This window comes from Centroberyx gerrardi, chromosome 1 (assembly GCF_048128805.1).
Source record: "Centroberyx gerrardi isolate f3 chromosome 1, fCenGer3.hap1.cur.20231027, whole genome shotgun sequence".
Taxonomy (NCBI): domain Eukaryota; kingdom Metazoa; phylum Chordata; class Actinopteri; order Beryciformes; family Berycidae; genus Centroberyx; species Centroberyx gerrardi.
This window is the reverse complement of record NC_135997.1, coordinates 22,068,756-22,085,693: the sequence shown is the minus strand read 5'-3', so window position 1 is coordinate 22,085,693 and position 16,938 is coordinate 22,068,756. Positions and strand designations below refer to the sequence as shown.

Genomic DNA, 16,938 nt, shown 5'->3' with positions numbered 1-16,938 from the left:
GGCCCATAACCAACCTTCATACCAAGTTTTGTGCAAATCCATGCCCAACTTTTTGAGATATCCTGCTAACAGACAGACGGACGGACAAACACACAGACGCAGGCAAAAACATTACCTCCTAGGGTAATGTTTAGGTAACAAGTGAAGCATTTATTGTCTCCCATGAATGATGCAGGAGCCCCTTAAGCCAATCAGTAACAAGATACATCATCCCTCCATGTGACATCAAAACCAGATTGACCTTTAATTATAATGGCCCCATCAATCAGTGAGAGCAAATGGCTTATGTAAATAAACTCAAACAACAATTTCAACACTAGAACATTAGACAGAAATGTATGGATGAAAGCGTGGATTACAGCATTAAGCAGGTGTGCTAAATAGCACCAGCAGTAGTAGCCTACAAGTACAACTTACTGACACGAAAACCCTGTGAAATAATGTGTAGTAAGTAATATGAAAAGTTATAAAAACATCTAAATTTGAGCAATATATAATAAATGAGAGGAGTGTGAGAATGTGAAGGAAAACAATATAAGAAAACTCCTGTATGGATATATGTGCAAAAATGTGTTTGTATTCATATAAATGGATCTACAGAGATCCATGCATTTGTACAGAAAGTGTCTGGGCATGGAGACGTGACACAGATACAGGAGTGGAGAGTAAAGTTTAAAAGGATACTTTGACATTTTGAATATTCACAGGTGATTTTTCTTCACCAGACTGTCACAAGATGTGTCTCATGTGTATTGCCAGAACTGGTGACACTACACTCTTCAGTACATTGGTGGCGGTATGTATCTTGAGGCTGATTTGCGAGCCGCCGATGAATATAGAGAAGAAGAAATAGTTCCACAGCTCTTGCTTGTGATTGGCTGAGGGCTAAATTGGGCGGGGCCGCGGCTGGTGGCTTTGAAGGCATTGGCTCATCTCAGGCATTCGCAGACAAAACTAAGGTCTTTGACCCCGTTGTGTGACTATGGCGGCAAACGAAATCGTCGCGAAGAAAACAAACAACCAGCAGCCAAGTGTCCAATCTATCGTCAACCGCTGGCTCGTGGATTATTATGTGTTTCTGGCGATAAAGTTATTCAAAAATGAGCAATACTCAGATTTCTGTGGAATCAGAGATGTACTTGAGAGTGAGTAGCAAACTGCTTCCTATCCAAGTTGCTAGCTTGCTCCCTCGCCAAGCTGTAACGTTAGTCACTCCTCTGCTCAGCCAAGCAAGCAACTTTAGCTAACTACCTGCTTGACGTTAGCTAACTGTTAGGAAATAAGAGCCCCATTTTAATTCACTGTTTCGTGTTTGTTAGCGACGGTATGATTCTTGTAGGCAGCTAAACATTGGCTAAGTACCCAACAGCTAACTTAGCATGTCTCAATGAACCAAAACACAGGGAGAAGTCTGTAGAAGAGGCTCATTGTCTGACAGGCTGAATGTCTGAATCTCAACAAGAGTCCGAGAGTATCCAGTGTAAAAACACGGAGGGTAAAAGTTCGCAAGACGCGGCTGTAAAAACTGATTTTGACACGATGCCTTCCTCCTTTGAGTATGTTTATCTTAACTAACTCTTATCTTATCTAACTTATGTAAAAACTTAGTATGTCTCACAAACTGACCACTCCATCCAATCAAATGTTACATAGTTATTGTTTTTATTATTAGTTATTGATTTATTTTTTTGTAACACGTGTACACACACGTGTTACAAATGTAAGCAAATTTCAGAGGTGTGATAGCACATTGGTTGTAACTAGGGGCGAACAAAGTATTAGATGAGGTGTAGCCTGTTTTTAAAAAAAATAATTTCTAAAAATGAATTTGGCATTTTACACACGAGATTATATTTTTTTTTTTTACATTTGATGAATTATGCTGTATCCCATCATTTTATAAGCCTGGGGTAAAACAAAAAATATTTATTACTGAAATAAGAATTTGCAGTATCGACAACGTAAAGGTAGGCTTACATCAAGAACCTAATTTAGGAAATTTTAGACATTTAACACCTAAATTGTGTTTACAGTGCAGTAGGGAGTGAGTATGCAGTTCAAAGTCAATAGCAAATATAGAAGAAAGGGCTGTAGAAAACTGAGATGCTAGCAAAGAAACAAAAGCATAGAAACCTCCAGTGAGAAAAAAGTAAACTCCTGATCTGTATGCATGTCTAAAGTCTAAATCCAGTAAGGAGGGAAGAGACTAAAAGCGCAAAATTTAAAAAGCCTTTATTGTCATGGCTTGTTTATATGAGGAATTTGACTAATAAAATATTAGATTTTGGACAGAGTGGCAGTGCAAAATGTGTTTTGTAAATACTCAAGGATGAAGACATTGTATCAGAACCCGCTTTTGACCAGCTGCTGCTTGATGCACAGTATTTTGTCAAGAATTTACTCCTGTACTTTACTCCATTTGGACTCAAGATGCAATGAAATGCAAATAATTGAAATTTTGGGATTCCTTCCTGCCCTGGAACATAACCTGCTCCAGAGCACTGTTGAGGTCCCCTTGAGTGAGGCACTTAATCTGCTTAGAGGCCAACGATACAAGACTGTGGTTGCTGGAAAAGAGCATCCACACTCAGTTCACATTCCCTGGATAATTTTTATATATATATATATATGGACCGAAGTGCTGAGGGTGCTTGTGACTGCTCCACGGTGTATTTTGGAGACAGTAGACAACAGGATAACTGGAGGGCCAGCTATGAATGTTGAAATTACTTATAATCTTCCTGAACTCATAATTTGTTGGGAAAATGACAAGCTAATGAATCCTCCTGTTACAGCTGTCTTACCTCGACCTATGGAATCCACAGAAGTCATGCCGACAAAGATTCGAATAATGCAGTTTCTCTCCCGGATAAACGATGGTGACAAACTAGGTGAGATTTGCTTTCATCCCACAGTCACCTCACTCCCTGACCTAGCCACTAAAGGTGTGATAGTTGCCCCCACATAAAGTCACAAACATGAAGACATTAATGACGGACACTCTAATTTAGTCAACATGAAGAACTGTAAGGAATTTCTTTACATGTCCTGAGTTTATTGAACCTCAATATATGCAATTTTCTGTCTTTATATGGGAGAGAATGTTATGTCAAACTCCATGCCAAAATTTTGAATTTTAATGACCCCATGAAACCGCATCATTATTTCCTTGATTTGGTGTATTTCCTGTTGGGGCGGGGCATAACGCAGTGAGGTTCAAAATCAGTGATATTATATTGGTTGGATTTTTATTTACGCCAACTGGTGCACCATGCGGTCACCATTAAAGATACTCTGTTTTCCATGAAGTAAAGGTAATGGGAGTTCATTTCATGGGGACTTTAATGTTCCTTGCCCACCAGGAAACAATAATACCTTGTAAAATCTGTTTTAAGGCTTTTCCTTAAGTCATAATTTAAGCATACATCCAGTGTCTAGCCCCGTATATATCAGGGCGAGACACTACAATCAATATTGTTGGTCTTTCTGTCTACAGATTTGTCATTTGAGTCCGATGATTCGGTCACTCCATTGGAATCGGCCATGCAGGTGCTGGAGAACATGTGCCAGGAATGCAGTATTCCTCAGCAGGATTTGGAGCAAGTATTCACTTCAATTAAAGAAATGGTGAGTTTGGTGTTTACCTCACATTCATGTCCTGTAGGGATACTAATACCATTCATTCATTCATAAACAACTCTAATAGCCCTAGCTGAACTTTTACATGGTGTAGAAGAAACTTGGATGATTATATAGTTGTTCCAGGAGTAATCTTTAACTGCTGCTACTATGATTATTACTGTTACTACTACCACCACTAATAATAATATCTGGTGACACTTTTATCCAAGGTGCTTTACACGTGCTTTAACAACTGTATACAGTTTTAGTATGGATGGACCCAGAATGAAATGGAAATCCTAATCCTGGCAGTTTTGGTGCCAGGGCTCCTCAGGTCCAGAGAATCGGCACAGTACCCTACAACTAATGACTTGCTGTGGGCTGTTGTGATTTTTTATTTGGTGCTCAGAAGTAAGAGTTCGGGCTCTGTGTGTTCGTTGGTATGCATATTAAAGTATGCACCGTTTCCCTGATCCCTAAGAGACCTACATAAGGGACATGCAGTGTGCACTCGTACACCAGACAGTACGGTAGAAGTCATACAAGTATGAGCCAGCTTCACATTTGTGTGCTGTACATCCACATCCCAAGAAGTAGCTCAGTGATTTTCTGCCCTTAGTGGCTAAGTCAGCACATTAATTAAATAGTTTGGTCAGCGATTCTTAGTTACAACAGCAATGTGCTACCACAGCACTTTGCTGTTAATAAGTTTTTAAAGACAACATAGTTTCCCCACCTAACCCCTCCACCTGAGCACCTAGAAGATGCTAGCTCACTTGTTTAAAAATATTTGCATTCACAAAGTTTCTTGACAAGTTGTTTGTGTTTTGCTCCTTAGCTGGTGGTGATTTGCCTAAAAAATAAAGAATTTGAAAAGGCAAAAGAAGTCCTCCTCAAAATTCCCAAAGGAATGGTTGGCAAGGTGAGGCCACTGAGTGGGAAAGCATGCACACTACATAATTGCATAGTTTCCATTATTTCAATCAGATATGAACTAGTTCTCTCGTGGTTACTGAATTCACATTGAACCTTGATAATTTCTAACTGGATTGAGATTATGTATAATACAGTATAGCCACACAATGCATTGTGATATAGAAAAAATGCAAAGTATGTAGCAGAAAACTGTAATACATTTAAGTATTCATAATGTGATATGACACTACAACTTGGCATCTGTAACTAAAATTCACAAAGTGGAACCACTAACCATGTGCTCACACCAAAAGCATCATGAGCTACAAAAGCGGCCGGCAGTCATTCATTTTCAATGAGAACTGACGACGAGAGGCAGCCGACGCAGCGGTGACCGCCGCGATGCCAGTGATTACAGCGATGAGTTAAAGTTGAGCTGAGGTTACGTTTATGCCAATTAGCAACGATGCGCTGAAGCAGCTACCAATTGCAGAGGGGGACTTTATTTTCTCCTCGCTGTAACATCTCGCAATGTAAGTTCATATCAGATATTTGTCCCATTCTGACAAGGAGGAGAAACTGATTGTTGCTGTCTCCGGTTTCCCAGTTATGATCCGTCTTTGTTTGTTTGTTGTACTGTGAACTGAGTGCAAAGAACCAACGAAGTGATTCTAATTCAGTTACAATGCGCACTATAGTGGAAAGTAAAACAGCATTTAAAAAAAAAAGGAGTGTTGTCTGGAAATATAGACGAGGTACATTTTGCTTGCTAAACAGGGGAAATTGTTAATTTGATAATGCATGTCACAGTTCATGAGCGGCCTGCCGAATAGCTCTACTACAAACCGAACTTGATGTCTGCAGCGCTGCTTGAACAACCCACCCCCTGGCAACAGCCAGCGACCAGAGCACCCGGCACTGTTCATGCCGCTTTTGGTGTGAGCACGCAGCAAGTGGAACATGGCAGTGTAGAGCAAAAATTGAGCCTCAACAGTTACAAATAAATCTTAATGTCCTTGCAGGCTAATAAGACAGTGTTCTTGTGCATTTAATAAATGCATTTAACCAGTTTTAACTTAATTTCTGATATGTTGTATTGTGAACCCTATCATGTGTTGAACCTCACAAGGAACAGTGCAAGTCACTGAGATGACATGAGATGTGTGTTCTCTGCAGAAAGCTATATTCATGGGTCTGATCAATCAGAAGAGTAATACGCATGAAGTCCTGGAGCAAATCACCTTCCGCAAGTTCAAGGAAGAGATGGCGCAGTTTTGTGAAAGCCTCTGTCCGCCCACTGTTCCCTTTCTCCACAAGGTAAATGCTATGTATCAAGCACAAGTTATAGGAATGGTTCAAGATTTTCAAGAATGCTCGTAGGACATTCAAAAAGTTTTCAGATGAGTTTTAGTTACTGAGAAACTTGCACCAGCCTCTTGTTTGCATTTCTTTGCAATGCTAGTGGAAGTCAATGAGGTATGAAACCTGTACACCTTTCAAAATTGCATTGCAAGTCCTTTCAAGCAACTCTATTAATTACAACTAAATATCCAAACAAAAATGTTTTCAACACTGCAAACTGCACCAGAAACAAAATTAGAAGGGATGTGGAACAGAAACCAAAATTTGATCCCCAAGCATCAGTGCTACTTAAAATAACACTGGAAACAATGGGACATTTGCCTGTTTCAGGGCCTCAACCCTAGTTCAGCCCATCAGTGCAAGCAGTTACAACACTGTAGAGTGGCAATGTTGTTGCAGAAGTGCATGTCCTTGTACTCATGTTGCATTATGGTATGTACACCAGGCTGCAAAACAGCTTATCAAGAAAAGACGTATGCAGCAAGAAGACGACGCAGAAGGGTCTACATCTGATGAGCAAGACGAGCCTGACCTGTCCCTCGGTCTGCAAGACAACACCATCCAGCCTGTGCCATGGTAGGCTCTCTGTCTTGTCATTGAGATGCATCAGAGGCAGCATTGCTTTAGTCAGGTTGTACTGGGTCTGCAGAATTATGGCCAAAATTATAATTCTGATAATATTGCTGGATGTTGTGGTTATGATAATCGCAATTATAAGTTTTATATGACTTCCAGGGTTCCCACGGTCATGAAATTCCTGGAAAAGTTATGAAATTAGAAAAACTGGAAATGGTTTGGAATTAACAGAATGTTTTGGAAAAGTTTTGAATATACACTGTTTTTGGCTATTGTTTAAAATATGTTCATAAAAATCCCAAAACATGTCTAACGTCACGCGAAATACATTCCTTGTATTACTAATTTAAAATCTAGTGCTGCGCTGCACAGGCTGCGTGACCGTTGAAACTTCACTAGTATCACGTGATACACATTGGCACATGCATCTAGTTGGCGGCGGGAAACGAGCGAGTAAAGTTAGCAAGTGCTAGCAGTTTGCTTATCCGCAAAAATGCCTGGGAAGTGCGTGTTCAATAATGTATGACTTTCGAACGCCAAATGTAATACATGGCTCAAGAGAGAGGCAGACCCTAGCCGCGCTGGATGTAGGCTCTGCACCAAAACGTTTGACATTGGCAACATGGGGGAAGCGGCTCTGGTCAGCCATGCTAAAGGGGAAAAAGCATGAAGACAACCAAAAGGTGGCTCAACAGACTGCCAGCGTCGGCACATATTTCACGCCTGCCATAGCCAGGCCAGATAACGTTACCGCTTCTACCAGCACGGCAAGCATCGGTATAGCTGCGAGACAACTTCAACCGACGCTCAACCAATCCATTGCCGCATCCAATGATCTGCTATCGGCTGAAGTGATGTGGGTACTGAAGACGATGGACTCACATTATTCGTACAGCTCGTGTGCTAACACAGGTGAGCTTTTCAGAGCTATGTTTCCCGACAGCGGAATAGCGGCCGGAATGAAAGGAAAGAACCTTGTGCAGCTATCAACTTGGTGAATTGAAAAAAAAGAGAGCTAGAGTTGAGGCTGATGCCAAAGCCCTGGAGAAAGCGGACAAGGCGGAGACCACTAGCAAACTTACCTTCATCGCAAAGTCCAACAGCCTCCGCCATTCAGCCAGAGAAAAGAAAACAAGTCTGCTGGACAGTGAAAAGCAAACTGATGAGAAACTAAGAGAAATGAAAGAATGAGAATGCCCACTTACTAGGCACAGTTTAGTACTTTTAATTACCATAGTTAATTGCTGTAAATAAACAGGAACACAGCCCATCTCTCCAGGCATTACTTGAACAGATTCGCCATGGGAATGACCTGAAGCATTGACTGCTGTTTATCTTGTGGTGCTCCTGTACCACACAAATGGGGCAATTTCAATCATTTGGTGTATTGTTTTACCTGTTAGGAAGTTTGATTATCACTGTGCTTACCAGGATTAAACACACACGTTTATTTATTTATTTTATTTTTTTAATTTACATTTTTGATTACAACATTTTTTATTTATTTATTTATAATTTATTTATTTTATTGATTCCTTATTTAAGCAGGGGAAGCCATTCTGATTAATACTTTAAATTGGAAATGCAGTAATTGAGTATCCGGTTATGTTTGTCTCAAAATAATTAAATGTTATCCGTTACCTCTTCAATGTTTTTGCTTTCTTGAGCATTCAAATATTGTGGTTATTTGTTTGAAAGATCTGTATGCTCTCAAAGGAGCAGTGGCTATTTGGAACATATTGAAAATACTAGCCTGTATTTTTTTAAAAAGTCTAACAACTGTCCGCCCTCAAAGGACTGTTCATACAATAAATGACACTTATGTTTACTACTCTTGGTATGTTTTTCATATGTTCTTCCCTCCTCGTGTCTCACAGTATCCTCTTGTTGAAATTAACTTTTAGATAGGCAAACCAACAAAAAAAACTGTAATTTAAAACTTCTATGCATCATTACTTTTAAATTGATAAATGCGGCAAATGCTTACATTCACTTAAGCCAATGCAAGATTAGTGAAAATAAAAGAATATGGGTGCCATAATGAGGCTCTTACTCCAGTGCGCTATGCCCTAGGATAGGTGGTGTTATGGAAAAGTTTTGAAAATTCATTGGTAAAAATGTGTGGGAACCCTGGACTTCAGGAACACATTTTTTACAGCTCTGCTGACATCTGATATCAACATCTTGACTATTTTACATCTAATGGTAAAAAGCATGCTACTGAAATTGCCATCTGCTATTGGCTGATCATTGGTGCTGACTTGCCCTAAACCCTAACCCTCTCTCCCCACCATTTACTTTTTTATTAAAACAAACTCCATTAAAAGCATTTAAAAAATATAATTTCAGCTGATGGGAGTAAATGTAATCTACCCTGTTTGTTAACAAAGGTACAACATAAAAAATCTTCTTTCCCTGTCTATAGCTCATCCACCAGTAATCAGACAGTTATCCAGAGGACAAGACTGGAGGCGGCCTACAAGGCTTTAGCTACAGATTCAGGTGAGAGAACACTTGCCCAGCTGGAGGAGCAAGTGGAGCACGAGGAGCAGAACGTGACAAGAAAAGATGATCTTTCCCTGCGCCTCTCAGCCAACCCCTTGCAGGGCGCTGACGTGGAGCCAGAGCAGGACGGTTCCTCTCAGAGAGACTTGGGCAGCCCCCTGGAGGCCTCCGTAGCAGACCAGGTACCAGCGACAGATGCTGTTCCCCAAACAGAGACAGGTCCTCTCTCAAAGGCAACGTCGCTGCAGAGGAACAAGCAGCTGTATACTGTAGCTCTGCTGGTGATGGAGCCAGACAGCCAGGGGAGCTCGCAGTGCTCAGCAGCCTCTCAGGAGCTGGAAGCTGAAGTCAGAACAGAGGAGCCAGCGCAGCCCTTGGCAACATCCAATGAAGGGGACGTACGGAGCCCAGTAACGGAGAAGGAAGGCACCAAATCCACACAGAAGCGCCACAGACGGGCCTGCAAAACACTCAGCAAGTAAGTTCAAATGGCCTCTAGTTTTTGGGCTTTTTTAAGAAGTAATTTCTTCAAGAGACAGACTTTGAGAACACTTCACTTAGTACATCAAGAAAAAACTATTTTTATCCCTGCCCTTTGTCCTAGCACTGCCTTATTGTATTTAGAACTTTGTAATATTAGTTAGCAGCTTGTGGTCCTGCATAGCTCAGTGTGTGCATGGCACTAACACTGCTGGGTCTGTCATGCAGAGACTCAGCTGCGTTGACACAGTTGTCAGCAGACAGTGAGGAGGACCCACTCGGCTCTGTGGCCCCCAGAGAAATCCCTGTACGGAAACTCCGTAAACGGGCCAGCAGGTAAGTCCAAATGCATTATCCTATATTCATTTGTTGTAGGCTCAATGTTAATGACTTTTTTCATCACCCACTTGTGGAAAAGCTCTTCGCATTAAATGTTGAAAAGGCCCAACCTGTCATTGCAACATGGTGCCAGCTATTGAAAGGTTGTCCTTGTGTTCATAGCAATTTATTGGATTGAAGATACTTTTCGCTTTGACATTTATAGAAGTAATGCTGCGACAGTGATGTATGGCAGTAACAGGAATGATGTGTCTAGTTTGGAAAAGTATTCACTCCCTGTACTCACTTGGGTTATCCAAGGAATCCAAGGAAAAAGAAACAGGTTAATTACTCAGAGGAAGGCAAGCATACTAAAAAAGAAAACCAAAACTAGAGTGAACGGCATGAGAAGGAATGACTGAGTGATGCAGATGCATCTGTTTTTCTTTTGGACTGGTAGATTTTGCCATTGTTCTACTAGCTGCAGTCCACATTGAGTGTCTTTATAATGTTGGGCCAGTGACTACATTGAGTTGCAAATTCAAGACAGCCAACTTTTGAAGGACAACTCTGGTAATTTTTTAAACATTGGTTAAATGTTTCACAGCTAATCCAAACAACAGCTGGTTTTGTAAGTTTAATGTTTTTTTTATATATTCAGGAAGCCTATTTATTTGCTTTAGCCCAGCTGATGGAAATGTACCTAAGTTCTTTTTTTTGTGACATTTCACTTTGTGTAAAATTCGCTTGACAGTTCGATGGAAACATAGCTACTGATTTTGACTGAAACAAAAAACAAGCACATTATCCGTGATGAGCTGTGAACCAGTTTGGAGCTTGCTAAATTGACTCACCCAGGATCTGAACTCGGGGTCTCTGGAGTGGCAAACCTAGCGTATGCTTTACCGACCGAGCTGACTTATACTAGCTGCTGGTTGCAGCCACAAACTTCTGAAAAGAGCAGAGCATGATTCTAGTCGGATCCCTCATTTATATGTAAGATGTTTGACTGAGCATGGATTCTTGTCATGCAGTAACTCAACTAAGTCGACACGGTTGTCAGAAGACAGTGAGGAGGACCCACTGGGCTCTGTGGCCACCCGCAAAACCCCCGTTCGGAAACCCTGTAAACAACAGGCCAGCAGTCCGCTCAGCAAGTAAGTCCAAATGCAGTAGCAGCATCGTTTGATGTAGGTGTTTTTCATCACCACTTGTAGAAAAACTCTTTAAGAAATGTTTTAAAGGCCCAGTCCACAATAGCAGTATGGTGTCCCTTTTTAAAACGCTACTGCCCAACTGCCTTTTACCTTTATTGTCATTTATTGGATTGAATTAATTTTTCCATTCTGAAATGTATTGTATAAGCTTCTGATACAAGGACTGACAAAATACATACATGCACTCACTGGCCAAAATAATTGGTACACCAGTTTTCCATAAAACAGCTGTCACATTTGTTAAGCAAAACCTGCATCCCTTGTTTTTAATCTGATTGTCTATGCTGTTTTGTGACTTTCAATTCATGTGCAACTTTTATATTATGGCTCAGTAATTAACTGTTAATCATATTATTATCAAATAATACTAATTTGAGTGGGTACGTGGAGTGAGAAACTAAACCACAACAAAAAAAAAAAAAGGGGGTAATAGTTTGGGCCATAATCCAACACTTGCACATGACATGAGTCACAAACATTTCATGCTCAATTTCAATTACTTTTTTTTTAGTTCAGTTTTTCACTGCTCACTAACCGGACTCCACATGGAGCAGAGGTCCGCTGCACAACTCCAGTCACTGGAGACCAAAGTGTTTGCTAGTTTTGTCCAGATTAGCTGGAGACTATACTCACTTGTTGGAAAAATATCAGCATTTGATTCATAAATTATTATTATTTGATAATATGATCACCAGTCAATTATGATTAACTTTTATGCTCATGAAAAAACCGAGCCATAATCTAAAAGTTTTGCTGACAGGCAGCTCTTTCTTGTTTTATGGAAAACTGGTGTTCCAATTATTTTGCCCAGTGAGTGTATACAGTACATATGATAGAGAAAGTGATAGAAACAGCACAACATAGAGCGTTTTAAAAAGGTTTGCTCACATTTGTAAGGTTTGTAATCATTACATTACACACGGGACTAAAACAGACCTAAAACAGCATTTTGAGCTGTAATGGGTTAAAATGTTTTTATGGACAACTCTTCAGAAACAAGCGAATGTACCAAAAATTGGGATTGGTTGAATTCAACTTAAGATCAAGTCCTACCGAAGACGTGATTAACATGCATTTCTTTATGCAGGAGTCCAGGGAATAGCAATGAGATCTGTATCCAAGACTCTATGTTGGACAGCTCTCCCAGTCCACTCCCTGTTCACCCCGCCCCTCATAAGAGCTCCACTCCTCAGAAGGACTCGGCTCCAGGCAAAGGTGCCTCCCACACCAAATGGTTAGTAAGATCATACCAGCAGCTTTAGCTAAGAATGGATCAACTTATCTTGGCTGTAGTGAATTAATCCTCTATAACAATCAACAATAATGTTAAAAAAAAGACTGAAGAAATGATGCCCCAAACTTGGGTCTAGAAGACAATTCTCTGTATTTTTTCATTTTGATTAGTGCATGTTCTCATGGACTGAAGGTTCACATGCTGGTCCTTTTTTCCCACGGTGCGCCATGCGGCCGGAGGCAGAAAGTGGTACATTCAGGTCACTCGCTCTCTCGCTCGCTCACGCACTTCGTCAGATGGCCTCTAGAGGGCGTCTACACACTGTGGGTCTGCACAGGAGCTGTGCTTGTTTTTGCTTCCACTTCTTCCTCTGGGAGTGGGTGAAAGTACCACATTTTAATGGCTATTAGCCATAAAAATGTAGGTACTTAGTGGTGATTAAAGTGTGTGTGTGATTTTTTTTAAATTTTTTATTTATATTCATTTGTGCAGCTTTATCAACTACCTGTTATGGATCGGTTCACAAAACATAAAAAGCAACTCACTTGAAAACCTGCCTGTTCTTGTTCACAGGAAACAGCTTTACAATGATGCGAAGGAAACTAGGGATACGTGGAGTGATGAAGAGTCGCTATTCGACTCTAATAAGAAAAATGGTAATATTCTATCGGTTATGTAAATATGTAAATTCTAGTTGTCTAAATCCTGTTGGTACACTAATATATCATTTTTGTTTGTTTTTCCTAATCAATGCATAGGGGCATGTAGAAGGAACAGCAACAACAGCAGCATTTCAAATTCAGGCCGCAAGAAGAGGGTAAGAAAAAAATGTTTTTCTTAGACAATATGTCTGCATTTTTTTCCTGGAACCTTCTACAGACAGTTCCTACATGAGTGTGTAAAATCTTAGTGTAGAAAATGTCTTTTACAATTTACAGGTCTTAAATTTTTGGAACTGCACAAAGTTTGGAAGATAAAGTTTAGTCCTGGATATGAATAAACATTAAGTAGTCACTACTAGCATACATCATGTTGAAAACTGGTCAAAATCTTCAAGTAGTTAAGAAGTTGCAGCCTGGAAAAACTGGATTTTGAAATGAAAAATGTTACGGTACCCTTTATATTAGCCTTGCTTTGAGCCGTGCAGGAGTGCCTTCGGTTGTGCTCTGGTGTACCCTGAGATGTCACTCATATTTATTGAAAATGGTTGAATGGAAATGGCACATTTCATTTGAAACTCAAATAAAAGTATCCGATCACCGAGTTTATAAATGTTGCACCTTTTTATATTGAATTTGTATGTGCAACCCCTGCGATCATTATGCCTTATGTGGCATTTCCATTAGTCATTGTATTGGAAAAGCTGAATAACCTCTCTTGTACCCATTATGTTGCAGGCGTGGAGTGACGAAGAGACCCAGATGTTGAAAAATGCAGTTGCCAAGTTTGGTGAGGGAAACTGGTCTAAAATCCATGCATACTACCACTTCAATGATCGAACAAATGTCAACCTCAAGGACAGATGGAGGACCATGAAGAAACTAAATATGGTCTGAAAGGAGAGTGACTGTCAAGAGTGAAAATTGGTAACATTACGACACAATGGACATTTTTTCCCCTCCACATTGGTTTCTTGGTTCTTCAAGGGGAATACCACTCAACTGAAGAGTTGAGGAGGGTTTTTTTTGGCATGGAGGAATCATGCTTTGTTTGTTTTATTTAATTTTTTTTCATATACATATACTGTTAGGGATGTCCAGGACATTAAGTATAATATTTCTTCTAAAATTATGTGGTATTGCCATTAAACATTACATCATTTGTTTTGTTTGTCTTGTCATATGGAGCTCATGCTACAGATATTTCTCACCGGTTTTTCTGCTGCAAGAATATGAATGAAAATCCAGTTTGGATGAGTTATTGAAAATTTGCATATACATGCCTAGGGTGTTAATGTTCCATTTTCAGTTTATGTACTATTTCGTGACATAACTGTTTTGGTTATTAGTTTTCTTCTATTGATATTACATTGTCTTTGCATTTAGAAAGGGGAATATCCCATCTTTTGTTCAGGTGCTCACTTTAAAGATAAAAATCAGATTTGTGTTGCAAGGAAAAACAATTTCAGTTCATAATGCCTTCTAGTTTTCCAACTTTTTGGGGTTTAATTTGCAGGATAGTAATGTCTGTTGCTAAAGTTGGTTATGAAAATAAAAAAAAATGTGCAAGTTCTCTCACACTACAGTCTGTCTGAATATATGCAATCTGACTGCAGTCCAATTTAGCAAGCTCCTGAGTCCAAAATCAGAAATACAAGGACAATGTGGATTTATTTCAAAGACAAAATGACACTTACAAAAGAAAGACAAGGAGAAACAAGCCCTCCACTTTCACAAGATCTCACACAAAGCAGGGTGAAATGGAATATGTTTGTGGGCTGCTGATGGTCCTCGACACCTGAGGAGACTCCTAGTCACTGGCACTGTGGGCAGTCCCATAGAAAGTTCCTGGTTTCAATCCCCGGACTGGGAAGGGAAATACAGTATGTGCCGGTCTTAAAGTCTCCTGTCAAGCTGCCGCTGAGCCAGGCACTTTATTCCAACTACTCCGCTGGAGCTGCTTAGTAGCAGGCAGGTGAAGACGGCAGTTGTAATGGGCAGCCTCTGGGTGTGAGTGTAACTAGGTGTGAACTGGACCGTTTCTGAGCAAGGGTAAAGAAAATGTGGTTGACAGTCCAGTTGGTGATACACCCCATCTATGTTAATGTGTCCTCACTCCTGATGAACTCCCCTACATCTGCCTGATGGAACACGACGATGGTCATGGGGTCGACTCGCCGGCACTCCTGGGTCGTCTTTGCTGCCACTCCAAACCCCTGAGAAAGAAAAACACTTCTTTATCAGGAGCAAAGTGAGAGAATTTATTTTTTTCCCTTTAACTCCCCTGGGTGAACAAAGACTAGGATCTATGATGCTATGTTGGCAGCATATTATCCTAAAAATACACTGATAACTTATAACTTGACATATGTGTCAATATAACTGAACTGAAAAAAGGAAAGTTGGAATTCTTGAATTTAAACAATTTGGTACCACTGTGGAGCCCTGAAGGTTGTGCTACAGCTCATCTAACATTTGGTGGACACCTTTACACAACGCATGTCACTGCACCATGTATACGTACGTTTTCAGCATGAGTGGCCCCAGTGGGAGTCAAACCCCTAGTCCTGGTAGAGCGCTGTGCCCTCCCAACTGAGCAATATACCACCATAGTTCCAGGACTTACCAGAGGCACATCTGCCATGGAGTAGACCACAACTCCCTGGTACTGCATTGTGTTCTCTGTGATTCTCCCAAGCCCAGATTTCATCACATGGTTCCCATAAAGGAAGGACTGCTCTGCTCCAGGTTTCACCCACACCTTGAACTGAAGATATTACAAGGAGATTTAAGTTATGCGAACATGCATGGATTACTAAGTAGGCCTATATGAAATTTAGCGTGCATTGTGTGGATGTAACTTGCAGTCGCAACTTACAAGCCAATTTATTTCAATAGAAACATGTGCCTTTGACAATACGTTTGAAGCTGTGAGATGTGAACCCTGATACTCCCATCTCTGCTGTATCATTTTGTGGCCATTCATTGTCTTTATGTTGGTAATGATTCTTTTAGTTACCCTAATATACAAATGTACATACTGTTGCAGTTGTCTTCAATAATTTGTATTGTTTGCATAAAGTACTTGATGGATAGATCATTTTTGACCAGGGAGTCCGCTATCGTGGCACATCCCATCCATGTAATCAGATGCTCACGTTTGGCCCGTTCAGATATACTCACAAACTCAGTTTACTCTCATACAGTATTTTATGGATCTTAATATTTAGGGTACATAAAGCAAAATCGCACTCAGTCACATAATTGGACACAGGGGCTACTATCAAACCACAGTGTACAACTTACACAATCCAAAACTTTTCAAAAATGTTCAGAAAGCAGATGTGTGCACATGCATAATTTTATAGCATCACTGCAGTATAATAATAAATGAGTTTAGAGGTCCAGTGTTGCATTTTAGTTACCTTTGCATAGGGCGCCAGGAAATCCAGAGCAGTGATGTGCAGGCGGAACTTCTGGGTCTTGGTGAACTTTCCGAAACAGGTGCCGACAGACACGAGCTTGTCACGGGATATGTTTGTGGCCAACTTCAGAATTTTTTCACTGTAGGCATGAGATGCACAGTGGTCACAAATGCAAGTAATGCTGATCCTTGAAATGTTCCAGTTTCTACTGCTGCAACCCAGGCTAGTAATAAAATAATGTGGGTGTAAACAAACAATGTTGAATTACCTCATGTAGTACACACGGTCATTGTGAAGCCTGAAGCAGTAGGTACCGTCAGGTCGATCCACGAGGAGTTTGATGTTTTCACCGATGCTGTTGGGGGAAAGACATGGGTCAGACAGACAGGCTAACAAGCAAGCTAAGGTTAGCTTAGTTGATCGTCTTTGTATAATGTGAAAGACAAGGTACCAAAATGTCGTCCAAGTTCACTCACTATTTCGACAGTTTCTCAAACATCGTTTTCGTCTCTTCGTCTGTTAATGGCCTCATCTTGAGTAATTACAAGGCAACTCCAATGTGATCAATGTGGTAATTTACTCTCCTGTGAAAACGTGGGTCAATACGGAAGCCGTCACGCTTCAAA

The 16,938-nt window shown here is 40.4% G+C and overlaps 2 protein-coding genes across 3 annotated transcripts; one reads left to right on the top strand and one right to left on the bottom strand.

The window, feature by feature from the left end:
* Nucleotides 1–981: 981 nt before the first annotated feature.
* terfa (telomeric repeat binding factor a) lies at nt 982–14,071 on the top strand. Of its 2 annotated transcripts, XM_071900029.2 has the most exons (13): nt 982–1,145; nt 2,796–2,891; nt 3,497–3,627; nt 4,460–4,543; nt 5,713–5,853; nt 6,344–6,474; nt 8,900–9,457; nt 9,688–9,795; nt 10,812–10,934; nt 12,082–12,228; nt 12,802–12,884; nt 12,987–13,045; nt 13,626–14,071. In XM_071900029.2, the coding sequence occupies exons 1-13, from the start codon at nt 983–985 to the stop codon at nt 13,782–13,784; spliced, it is 1,983 nt and encodes a 660-aa protein (XP_071756130.1). In that variant the 5' UTR covers nt 982; the 3' UTR covers nt 13,785–14,071. The 2 variants fall into 2 exon arrangements, with proteins under 2 accessions (XP_071756130.1, XP_071756131.1); XM_071900030.2 differs by lacking the exon at nt 4,460–4,543.
* A 319-nt stretch (nt 14,072–14,390) lies between these two features.
* On the bottom strand, nt 14,391–16,928 carry nip7 (NIP7 nucleolar pre-rRNA processing protein). The gene is made up of 5 exons (XM_071900021.2): nt 16,789–16,928; nt 16,581–16,667; nt 16,313–16,451; nt 15,514–15,654; nt 14,391–15,103 (listed from the first exon to the last, which is right to left on the bottom strand). The coding sequence occupies exons 1-5, from the start codon at nt 16,842–16,844 to the stop codon at nt 14,984–14,986; spliced, it is 543 nt and encodes a 180-aa protein (XP_071756122.1). The 5' UTR covers nt 16,845–16,928; the 3' UTR covers nt 14,391–14,983.
* Nucleotides 16,929–16,938: the final 10 nt, after the last annotated feature.